The sequence below is a fragment of the Oncorhynchus masou genome, chromosome 9, assembly GCF_036934945.1.
Source record: "Oncorhynchus masou masou isolate Uvic2021 chromosome 9, UVic_Omas_1.1, whole genome shotgun sequence".
Lineage (NCBI taxonomy): Eukaryota > Metazoa > Chordata > Actinopteri > Salmoniformes > Salmonidae > Oncorhynchus > Oncorhynchus masou.
This window is the reverse complement of record NC_088220.1, coordinates 75,027,272-75,039,395: the sequence shown is the minus strand read 5'-3', so window position 1 is coordinate 75,039,395 and position 12,124 is coordinate 75,027,272. Positions and strand designations below refer to the sequence as shown.

At 62.8% G+C, this 12,124-nt stretch overlaps 1 protein-coding gene across 1 annotated transcript; it reads left to right on the top strand.

Annotated features, from left to right (window-relative positions):
- The first annotated feature begins 4,085 nt into the window (after positions 1–4,085).
- Positions 4,086–11,964, top strand: LOC135545088 (mucin-2-like). Its single transcript, XM_064972728.1, is given in 16 exon segments — positions 4,086–4,442; positions 4,883–4,966; positions 5,004–5,608; positions 5,670–5,870; positions 5,963–6,071; positions 6,349–6,608; positions 6,724–7,473; positions 7,559–8,921; positions 9,034–9,132; positions 9,302–9,613; positions 9,687–9,980; positions 10,012–10,146; positions 10,363–10,473; positions 10,630–11,117; positions 11,201–11,507; positions 11,509–11,964. Coding segments are annotated over 16 exon segments (5,931 nt in total).
- Positions 11,965–12,124: the final 160 nt, after the last annotated feature.

Here is a 12,124-nt window from a genome sequence, read left to right as displayed (position 1 = left end):
GACAGAATGCAGCAGCCAACACACGAAGCATCAGGCAGTACTGGCGTTCCGGTTGGTATGGTGGCATCGGCTCTGGGTCGCCACTGATGGAACCAGGGAGTGCCGAGCCAGCTCGTCGGGCTACCATGTCCTCGCTGGCTCGAGAGGTTTCCTTGCCCCGGTTGGCTCGGTGACTTCCCATCCCACGCCACACTCCACCGGATCTTTGGGCTCCCTCTCTGCAGCGGGATCGACAGGCATTTTACCTCAGCCGGATTGTCCGGCTTCCAGGCCTCAGCTGGCTCGCCAGGCTCTCACGCTCCTGCCGTTCCATTGGGCTTCCACGCCCCAACCGGCTTGCGCAGCGCCCATGTCTCAGCTGGTTCGCCCAGGTTCGCCCAGTAACCCCTAGAGGGGAGGGGGGGGGGTAGGGGGGGGGTACTGTCACGTCTGCTCCCGCTCTTCCCCCCCCAGCGTTTGAGGGCACCAGGCTGCCCTGCATCACGCACTCCTATCATCTATTACGCACACCGCCCTTCTCTCGTCACGCGCATCAGTGACATTGGATTTACCTAGACTCACTCATCACCTGTTATTACCTTTCCTATATCTGTCAGTTATATCTGTCTTCCCATCACCTGTTATTACCTCCTCTATATCTGTCAGTTCCTCATCACCTGTTATTACCTCCTCTATATCTGTCAGTTCCTCATCACCTGTTATTACCTCCTCCCCTATATCTGTCAGTTCCTCATCACCTGTTATTACCTCCCCTATATCTGTCAGTTCTCATCACCTGTTATTACCTCCTCTATATCTGTCAGTTCCTCATCACCTGTTATTACCTCCTCTATATCTGTCAGTTCCTCATCACCTGTTATTACCTCCCCTATATCTGTCAGTTCCCCATCACCTGTTATTACCTCCCTATATCTGTCAGTTCCTATCACCTGTTATTACCTCCCTATATCTGTCAGTTCCTCATCACCTGTTATTACCTCCCCTATATCTGTCAGTTCCCCATCACCTGTTATTACCTCCTCTATATCTGTCAGTTCCCCATCACCTGTTTATTATATCTGTCAGTTCCCCATCACCTGTTATTACCTCCTCTATATCTGTCAGTTCCCCATCACCTGTTATTACCTCCTCTATATCTGTCAGTTCCCCATCACCTGTTATTCCTCTATATCTGTCTCCTCATCACCTGTTATTACTCCTATATCTGTCAGTTCCCATCACCTGTTATTACCTCCTCTATATCTGTCAGTTCCCCATCACCTGTTATTACCTCCTCTATATCTGTCACTTCCTCATCACCTGTTATTACCTCCTCTATATCTGTCAGTTCCTCATCACCTGTTATTACCTCCCCTATATCTGTCAGTTCCCCATCACCTGTTATTACCTCCTCTATATCTGTCAGTTCCCCATCATCACCTGTTATTACCTCCTCTATATCTGTCAGTTCCTCATCACCTGTTATTACCTCCAGTTCCTCTCATATCCCCTATATCTGTCAGTTCCCATCACCTGTTATTACCTCCCCTATATCTGTCAGTTCCTCATCACCTGTTCTGTCAGTTACCTCCCCCTATATCTGTCAGTTCCTCATCACCTGTTATTACCTCCCCTATATCTGTCAGTTCCTCATCACCTGTTATTACCTCCCCTATATCTGTCAGTTCCCCATCACCTGTTATTACCTCCTCTATATCTGTCAGTTCCCCATCACCTGTTATTACCTCCTCTATATCTGTCAGTTCCCCATCACCAGTTATTACCTCCCCATATCTGTCCCAGTTCCTCCCATCACCTGTTATTACCTCCTCTATATCTGTCAGTTCCCCATCACCTGTTATTACCTCCCCTATATCTGTCAGTTCCTCATCACCTGTTATTACCTCCCCTATATCTGTCAGTTCCCCATCACCTGTTATTACCTCCTCTATATCTGTCAGTTCCCCATCACCTGTTATTACCTCCCCTATATCTGTCAGTTCCCATCACCTGTTATTACCTCCCCTATATCTGTCAGTTCCTCATCACCTGTTATTACCTCCTCTATATCTGTCAGTTCCCCAGCTCTGTTCCCCACTTCTGCATTGATTGTTTTTTTGTCTTTGTTTTCTGTTTGCGGACACTGTTCCTGTCTTGTTCCATGTCCGTTATTTATTAAATATTTGACTTCCCTTACCTGCTTCGTCTCTCCAGCGTCAATTCATGTGACATAGAGATCCATATAAGGGAGGATAGATGTTTCTGTAAAGATATTGTTAATGACCACATCCTCTTACGCTTTGTGTGTAGATTTGTACTCAAAGTGGTGTGAGGGAGGGTCTCAGATGTGTCTGGCTGTCTTCACATGTGTGTGTGTGTGTGTGTGTGCACGTGCATGCCTATGTGTATGCCCAGTTGTGTAAAGTACTTAAGTAAAAATACTTTTAAGTACTTTTTGGTATCTGTACTTGACTTTTTTTTATTATTGACAACTTTTACTTCACTACATTCCTAAAGAAAATAATGTACTTTTTACTCCATACATTTTCCCTGACACCCAAAAGTACTTGTTAAATTTTGAATGCTTAGCAGGACAGAAAAATGGTCCAATTCAGACACCTATCAACAGAACACCCCTGGTGATCCCTACTACCTGATCTGGCAGACTCACACATGCTTCGTCTGAAAATTATGTCTGAGTGTTGGAGTGTTCCCCTGGCTATCAGTAAATAAAACAAAAACAATAAAATCGTGCCATCTGGTTTGCTTAATATAAGGAATTTGAAATGATTTAATCTTGTACTTTTTTGATACTTAAGTATATTTTTAACCAAATACTTTTAGACTTTTACTCAAGTAATATTATACTGGGTGACTTTCACTTTTACTTGAGTCATTTTCTGTTAATGTATCTTTACTTTTCCTCAATATGATAATCGGTACTTTTTCCACCACGGTGTATGTTTCACCCTACTGAGATTGTTTTCCTGGTCTTGTCATGTGGGGTGATGAGGGTTTCATGCCTGGTGGTAGGTAGCTTATTCTCGGTGCTTCATTTGTATATCAGGAGGTGCTTACACAAAAAGTGAACTCGAGGGGAGGAAGGGGAGTTCTGAGGTATTGGAACACAAAATAAAATCACCTTAACAATAAATCATTGCAGTTGCGTAGTGACATAGAGTAGTGGCACTTACAGAAGTTTCACGCATTGGGAACATGTTTAGTAGCAGAGGGTCTGGGAAAATGTTGACCTTTTATAAACACATTTTATGCAATTCTGTTGTTTTATATGACTGGAGACTTTGGCAGAATCTATTTTAATACCTCACAAATGCAGGAAATGGCAGGCTACTTAGACACTGACAAACTGATAATCTGAGATGAATAAAAACAACCTTGTCTTGAATCCATCAACAGCCTGGTCCTAGATGCGTGGAGACACATATTATAGCCTACAATGTGAGGAAAAAAATTATAGTCCCAAAAATGCTTTACAGCTTCACTCAATGATGCTCAGCTCACTCACTGGTGATGGCTGATGCACTCGTGCCAAAAGCCTCTCTCTCTCTCTCTCTCTCTCTCTCTCTCTCTCTCTCTCTCTCTCTCTCTCTCTCTCTCTCTGTCTCTCTCTCTCGTAAAACAATATTTGGAAGTTAATCAAATATTTTGGTAGCCTACAGCATAGAGCCATTTGCTTTCCATCCCATTTTCCCAAATTTTTTTATGAAATATTGCGAAAGGCTTGTTTGTCTGCATGCTGTTTTTTCACAGAGATTTGCCACGCATTCTGGAAGGCTATTCCTTGTTATTGGGCTACAATCCACAGCTAGCCTATTTACTTAAACAAGCTATTGGTCCTCTGGCTAGATGATAGGCCTACTCATGGTGTACGAGGCTATTCTGAATGATTTCATTCATTTCCGAACAGACTGCAGTAATTCTATAACTTTGGCAAATGTATATCAATTTATCAGGTGTGCTGCAGTTCATTCAGAACCCTTTGCACTGCTGTGATTCTTTAAGGAAATCAAAAATGAAGTGCAGAGATGGAGAGGGGTCATATCATAGAAAGTGAATCTCATTCTAGTTAGGTGAGAGATACTGGCATGCTTCTCAAACAGCCCCAGCCCCAGCCCCAGCCACCAGCCTCAGCCCTCAGCCCCCAGCCTCAGCCCCCAGCCTCTGCCCCAGCCCCCAGCCTCAGCCCCCAGCCTCAGCCCCTAGGCCCCAGGCCCCAGCCTCAGCACCCAGCCTCAGCCCCCAGCCCCAGCCCCAGCCCCAGCCCCTGCCCCTGGCCCCAGCCCCAGCCACAGCCCCAGCCTCAGCCTCAGCCTCAGCCTGAGCCACAACCCCAGCCACAGCCCCAGCCCCATCAGCATTCTCAACCCCAGCCCCTGCCACAGCCCCCTCCTCAGCCCCAGCTACAGCCTCAGCTCCAGCCCCAGCAACAAACGCCAGCCCCAGTCACAACCCCAGCCACAGCCCCAGCCCCATCCACATTCTCAACCCCATCCTCAGCCACAGCCCCAGCCCCTTTCCCAGCCCCATCACCAGCCCCAGTCCCAGCCACAAGCCCAGCCCCAGTCCCAGCCCCAGCCCCAGCCCCCCCAGCCCCAGTCCCAGTCCCAGCCCCAGCCCCAGCCCCAGCACCAGCCCCAGCCCCAGCACCAGCCCCAGCCCCAGTCCCAGTCCCAGCCCCAGTCCCAGCCCTAGCCCCAGCACCAGTCCCAGTCCCAGCCCCAGTCCCAGTCCCAGTCCCAGCCCCAGCCCCAGCCCCAGCCCCAGCCCAAGTCCCAGACCCAGTCCCAATCCCAGCCCCAGCCCCAGCCCCAGCCCCAGTCCCAGCCCCAGCCCCAGCCCCAGCCCCAGTCCCAGCCCCAGTCCCAGCCCCAGCCCCAGTCCCAGCCCCAGCCCCAGCCCCAGCCCTAGTCCCAGTCCCAGCCCCAGCCCCAGCACCAGCCCCAGCACCAGTCCCAGCTCCAGCCCAGTCCCAGCCCCAGCCCCAGCCCTAGTCCCAGCCCCAGCCCAGTCCCAGCCCCAGCCCTAGTCCCAGCCCCAGCACCAGTCCCAGCCCCAGCCCCAGCCCTAGTCCCAGCCCCAGCACCAGCCCCAGCCCCAGCCCCAGCCCTAGTCCCAGCCCCAGCACCAGCCCCAGCCCCAGCCCTAGTCCCAGCCCCAGTCCCAGCCCCAGCACCAGCCCCAGCCCCAGTCCCAGCCCCAGCCCTAGTCCCAGCCCCAGCACCAGTCCCAGCCCCAGCCCTAGTCCCAGCCCCAGCACCAGTCCCAGCCCCAGCCCCAGCCCTAGTCCCAGCCCCAGCACCAGTCCCAGCCCCAGCCCTAGTCCCAGCCCCAGTCCCAGCCCTAGTCCCAGCCCCAGCACCAGTCCCAGCCCCAGCCCCAGCCCTAGTCCCAGCCCCAGCACCAGTCCCAGCCCCAGCCCTAGTCCCAGCCCTAGTCCCAGCCCTAGTCCCAGCCCCAGCCCCAGCCCCAGTCCCAGCCCCAGTCCCAGCCCCAGTCCCAGCACCAGTCCCAGCCCCAGTCCCAGCCCCAGCCCCAGCCCCAGCACCAGTCCCAGCCCCAGCCCCAGCTACAGCCTCAGCTCCAGCCCCAGCAACAAACGCCAGCCCCAGTCACAACCCCAGCCACAGCCCCAGCCCCATCCACATTCTCAACCCCATCCTCAGCCACAGCCCCAGCCCCTTTCCCAGCCCCAGCACCAGTCCCAGCCCCAGCCCTAGTCCCAGCCCCAGTCCCAGCCCCAGTCCCAGCCCCAGCCCCAGCCCCAGTCCCAGCCCCAGTCCCAGCCCCAGTCCCAGCACCAGCCCCAGTCCCAGCCCCAGCCCCAGCCCCAGCCCCAGTCCCAGCCCCAGCCCCAGCCCCAGCCCCAGCCAGCTCCAGCCCCAGCAACAAAGTCGCAAGCCCCAGTCACAACCCCAGCCCAGCCCCAGCCACATTCTCAACCCCATCCCAGCCACAGCCCCAGCCCCAGCCCCAGCCCCATCACCAGCCCCAGTCCCAGCCCCAGCCCCAGTCCCAGCCCCAGCCCCAGCACCAGCCCCAGCACCAGCCCCAGCGCCAGCCCCAGTCCCAGCCCCAGTCCCAGTCCCAGCCCCAGTCCCAGCCCCAGCCCCAGGCCCAGCCCCAGCCCCAGTCCCAGTCCCAGCCCCAGCCCCAGCCCAGCCCCAGCCCCAGCACCAGCCCCAGCCCCAGTCCCAGCCCCAGTCCCAGCCCCAGCACCAGTCCCAGTCCCAGCCCAGTCCCAGTCCCAGCCCCAGTCCCAGCCCCAGCACCAGCCCCAGCCCCAGCCCCAGCCCCAGTCCCAGTCCCAGTCCCAATCCCAGCCCCAGCCCCAGCCCCAGTCCCAGCCCCAGCCCCAGCCCCAGCCCCAGCCCCAGCCCCAGCCCCAGTCCCAGCCCCAGCACCAGTCCCAGCCCCAGCCCTAGTCCCAGCCCTAGTCCCAGCCCCAGTCCCAGCCCCAGCCCCAGCCCCAGTCCCAGCCCCAGTCCCAGCCCCAGTCCCAGCACCAGTCCCAGCCCCAGTCCCAGCCCCAGCCCCAGCCCCAGCACCAGTCCCAGCCCCAGCCCCAGCTACAGCCTCAGCTCCAGCCCCAGCAACAAACGCCAGCCCCAGTCACAACCCCAGCCACAGCCCCAGCCCCATCCACATTCTCAACCCCATCCTCAGCCACAGCCCCAGCCCCTTTCCCAGCCCCATCACCAGCCCCAGTCCCAGCCCCAAGCCCAGCCCCAGTCCCAGCCCCAGCACCAGCCCCAGCACCAGCCCCAGCGCCAGCCCCAGTCCCAGCCCCAGTCCCAGTCCCAGCCCCAGTCCCAGTCCCAGCCCCAGCCCCAGCACCAGCCCCAGCCCCAGCACCAGCCCCAGCCCCAGTCCCAGTCCCAGTCCCAGCCCCAGTCCCAGCCCCAGCCCCAGCACCAGTCCCAGTCCCAGCCCTAGTCCCAGTCCCAGTCCCAGTCCCAGCCCCAGCACCAGCCCCAGCCCCAGCCCAAGTCCCAGTCCCAGTCCCAATCCCAGCCCCAGCCCCAGCCCTAGTCCCAGCACCAGTCCCAGCCCCAGCACCAGCACCAGCCCCAGCACCAGTCCCAGCCCCAGCCCTAGTCCCAGCCCCAGCACCAGTCCCAGCCCCAGCCCTAGTCCCAGCCCCAGCACCAGTCCCAGCCCCAGCCCCAGCCCCAGTCCCAGCCCCAGCACCAGTCCCAGCCCCAGCCCTAGTCCCAGCCCCAGTCCCAGCCCTAGTCCCAGCCCCAGCACCAGTCCCAGCCCCAGCCCCAGCCCTAGTCCCAGCCCCAGCACCAGTCCCAGCCCCAGCCCTAGTCCCAGCCCTAGTCCCAGCCCCAGCCCCAGTCCCAGCCCCAGTCCCAGCCCCAGTCCCAGCACCAGTCCCAGTCCCAGCCCCAGCCCCAGCCCCAGCCCCAGCACCAGTCCCAGCCCCAGCTACAGCCTCAGCTCCAGCCCCAGCAACAAACGCCAGCCCCAGTCACAACCCCAGCCACAGCCCCATCCACATTCTCAACCCCATCCTCAGCCACAGCCCCAGCCCCTTTCCCAGCCCCATCACCAGCCCCAGTCCCAGCCCCAAGCCCAGCCCCAGTCCCAGCCCCAGCCCCAGCACCAGCCCCAGCACCAGCCCCAGCGCCAGCCCCAGCCCCAGCCCCAGTCCCAGTCCCAGCCCCAGTCCCAGCCCCAGCCCCAGCCCCAGGCCCAGCCCCAGCCCCAGTCCCAGTCCCAGCCCCAGCCCCAGCACCAGCCCCAGCCCCAGCCCCAGCCCCAGTCCCAGCCCCAGTCCCAGCCCCAGCACCAGTCCCAGTCCCAGCCCTAGTCCCAGTCCCAGCCCCAGTCCCAGCCCCAGCACCAGCACCAGCCCCAGCCCCAGCCCAAGTCCCAGTCCCAGTCCCAATCCCAGCCCCAGCCCCAGCCCCAGCCCCAGCCCCAGTCCCAGTCCCAGCCCCAGCCCCAGCCCCAGTCCCAGCCCCAGCCCCAGCCCCAGCCCCAGCCCTAGTCCCAGCCCCAGCACCAGTCCCAGCCCCAGCCCCAGCCCCAGCACCAGTCCCAGCCCCATCCCTAGTCCCAGCCCCAGCACCAGTCCCAGCCCCAGCCCCAGTCCCAGCCCCAGCACCAGTCCCAGCCCCAGCCCCAGCCCTAGTCCCAGCCCCAGCACCAGTCCCAGCCCCAGCCCTAGTCCCAGCCCCAGTCCCAGCCCTAGTCCCATCCCCAGCCCCAGCCCCAGCCCCAGCCCCAGTCCCAGCCCCAGTCCCAGCACCAGTCCCAGTCCCAGCCCCAGCCCCAGCCCCAGCCCCAGCACCAGTCCCAGCCCCAGCCACAGCCCCAGCCCCAGCCCCAGCCCCAGTCCCAGCCCCAGCACCAGTCCCAGCCCCAGCCCCAGCCCCAGCACCAGTACCAGCCCCAGTCCCAGCCCCAGTCCCAGCCCCAGCCCCAGTCCCAGCACCAGTCCCAGCCCCAGCCCCAGTCCCAGCCCCAGCCCCAGCCCCAGCCCCAGCCCTAGTCCCAGCCCCAGTCCCTGCCCCAGCCCCAGCCCCAGTCCCAGCCCCAGCCCCAGTCCCAGTCCCAGCCCCAGTCCCAGCACCAGTCTCAGCCCCAGCCCCAGCCCCAGCCCCAGCCCCAGCCCCAGTCCCAGTCCCAGCCCCAGTCCCAGCACCAGTCCCAGTCCCAGCCCCAGTCCCAGCCCCAGTCCCAGCCCTAGTCCCAGCCCCAGCACCAGTCCCAGCACCAGCCCCAGCCCCAGTCCCAGACCCAGCACCAGCCCCAGCCCCATTCACAGACCCAGTCCCAGCCCCAGCCCCAGCCCCAGTCCCAGACCCAGTCCCAGCCCCAGTCCCAGCACCAGTCCCAGCCCCAGTCCCAGCCCCAGCCCCAGCCCCAGCACCAGTCCCAGCCCCAGCCCCAGCCAGCCAGCTCCAGCCCCAGCAACAAACGCCAGCCCCAGTCACAACCCCAGCCCACAGCCCCAGCCCCATCCACATTCTCAACCCCATCCTCAGCCCCACAGCCCCAGCCCCAGCCCAGCCCCATCACCAGCCCCAGTCCCAGCCCCCCCAGCCCCAGACCCCAGTCCCAGCCCCAGCACCAGCCCCAGCACCAGCCCCAGCGCCAGCCCCAGTCCCAGCCCCAGTCCCAGTCCCAGCCCCAGTCCCAGTCCCAGCCCCAGCCCCAGCACCAGCCCCAGCCCCAGCCCAGCCCCAGCCCCAGTCCCAGTACCAGCCCCAGTCCCAGCCCCAGTCCCCAGCACCAGTCCCAGTCCCAGCCCTAGTCCCAGTCCCAGCCCCAGCACCAGCCCCAGCCCCAGCCCAGTCCCAGTCCCAGTCCCAGCCCCAGCCCCAGCCCCAGCCCCAGCCCCAGCCCCAGCCCTAGTCCCAGCCCCAGCACCAGTCCCAGCCCCAGCACCAGCACCAGCCCCAGCCCCAGTCCCAGCCCCAGCCCCAGTCCCAGCCCCAGCACCAGTCCCAGCCCCAGTCCTAGTCCCAGCCCCAGCACCAGTCCCAGCCCCAGCCCCAGCCCTAGTCCCAGCCCCAGCACCAGTCCCAGCCCCAGCCCTAGTCCCAGCCCCAGTCCCAGCCCCAGTCCCAGCCCCCCAGCACCAGTCCCAGCCCCAGCCCCAGCCCTAGTCCCAGCCCCAGCACCAGTCCCAGCCCCAGCCCCAGTCCCAGCCCCAGTCCCAGCCCCAGTCCCAGCCCCAGCCCCAGCCCCAGTCCCAGCCCCAGCCCCAGCCCCAGCCCAGCCCAGCCCCAGCCCCAGCCCCAGCTCCCAGCCCCAGCCCAGCCCCAGCCCCAGTCCCAGCCCCAGCCCAGCCCCAGTCCACAGCCCCAGCCCCAGTCCCAGCCACAGCCCCAGCCCCAGCCCCAGCCCCATCACCAGCCCCAGTCCCAGCCCCAAGCCCCCCCAGTCCCCCCAGCCCCCCCAGCCCCAGCCCCAGCCCCAGCCCCAGTCCCAGCCCCAGCCCCAGTCCCAGCCCCAGCCCAGCCCCAGCCCCAGCCCCAGCCCCAGCCCCAGCCCCAGCCCCAGCCCCAGCCCAGCCCCAGCCCCAGTCCCAGTCCCAGCCCCAGCCCCAGCACCAGTCCCAGCCCCAGCCCCAGCCCTTGTCCCAGCCCCAGCCCCCCAGCAGTCCCAGCCCCAGTCCCAGCCCCAGCACCAGTCCCAGTCCCAGCCCCAGTCCCAGTCCCAGTCCCAGCCCCAGCCCCAGCACCCAGGATCCCAGCCCCAGCCCCAGCCCCAGCCCCAAGTCCCAGTCCCAGTCCCAATCCCAGCACCCAGCCCCAGCCCCAGTCCCAGCCCCAGCCCCAGCCCCAGCCCCAGCCCCAGCCCTAGTCCCAGCCCCAGCCCCAGCCCCAGCCCCAGTCCCAGTCCCAGCCCAGCCCCAGCCCCAGCCCCAGTCCCAGCCCCAGCCCCAGTCCCAGCCCCAGCCCCAGCCCCAGTCCCAGCCCCAGCCCAGTCCCAGCCCCAGCCCCAGTCCCAGCCCCAGCACCAGTCCCAGCAGCCCCCCCAGCCCCAGTCCCAGCCACAGCCCACCCCAGTCCCAGCCCCAGCCCTAGTCCCAGCCCCAGTCCCAGCCCCAGTCCCAGCCCCAGCCCCAGCCCCAGCCCCAGCCCCAGTCCCAGCCCCAGCAGCCAGTCCCAGCCCCAGCCCCAGTCCCAGCCCCAGCCCAGCCCCAGCCCACAGCCCCAGCCCCAGTCCCCCCAGCCCCAGCCCCAGCCCCAGCCCCAGCCCAGCCCAGTCCCAGCCCCAGCCCAGCAGCCCCAGCCCCAGCCCCAGCAGCCACAGCCCCAGCCCAGCCACAGCCCCAGCCCCAGCCCCAGCCCAGCCCAGCCCCAGCACCAGCCCCAGCCAGTCCCAGCCCAGCAGCCCCAGCCCAGCCCCAGCCAGCCCCAGTCCCAGCCCCAGCCACAGCCCCAGCCACAGCCAGCCCCAGCCCAGCCACAGCCCCAGCCCAGCCCCAGCCACAGCCACAGCCCCAGCCCCAGCCCCAGCCCCAGCCCAGCCCCAGCCCCAGTCCCCACAGCCACAGCCCCCAGTCCCAGCCCCAGCCCCAGCCAGCCCCAGCCACAGTCCCAGCCACAGCCACAGCCTCAGCCCCAGCCTCAACCCCAGCCACAGCCCCAGCCACAGTCCCATCCACAGCCAGCACAGCCCCAGCCAGCCCAGCCCCAGCCCCAGCCCCCCCAGCCACAGCCCACAGCCCCAGCCACAGCCCACAGCCACAGCCACAGCCACCAGCCCCAGCCCCACAGCCACAGCCACAGCCACAGCAACAGCAACAGCCATAGCCACAGCCCCAGTCACAGGCCCAGCCCCAGCCCCAGCCACAGCCCCAGCCACAGCCCCAACCACAGCCACAGTCCCATCCACAACCACAGCCTCAGCCCCAGCCACAGCCCCAGCCACAGCCACAGCCACAACCACAGGCCCATCCACAGACACAGCCTCAGCCACAGCAACAGCCACAGCCTCAGCCCCAGCCACAGCCACAGCCACAGCCACAGCCACAGCCCACAGACACAGCCACAGCCACAGCCCCAGCCCCAGCCCCAGCCACAGCCACAGCCACAGCCCCAGCCCCAGCCACAGCCACAGCCACAGCCACAGCCTCATCCACAGACACAGCCACAGCCACAGAAACAGCCCCAGCCACAGCCCCATCCACAGACACAGCCACAGCCACAGCCCCAGCCCCAGCCCCAGCCCCAGCCACAGCCACAGCCACAGCCACAGCCACAGCCACAGCCTCATCCACAGACACAGCCACAGCCACAGCAACAGCCATAGCCACAGCACCAGTCACAGGCCCAGCCCCAGCCACAGCCACAGCCCCATCCACAGACACAGCCACAGCCACAGCCACAGCAACAGCCAAAGCCACAGCCCCAGTCACAGGCCCAGCCCCAGCCACAGCCACAGCCCCAGCCACAGCCCCAAACACAGCCACAGTCCCATCCAACACAGGATAAAAGATGAACCAGAGAATAAGAACAAAAGATACACCGACAGACATAGATGACAAATAAACAATCCCGCACAAAACAAGGGCGGGACAACCTACATTATATACAGACACTAATTAACTAACAACACACAGGTGAAACAAATCAGACAAAACCAACAGATACACGAAAAG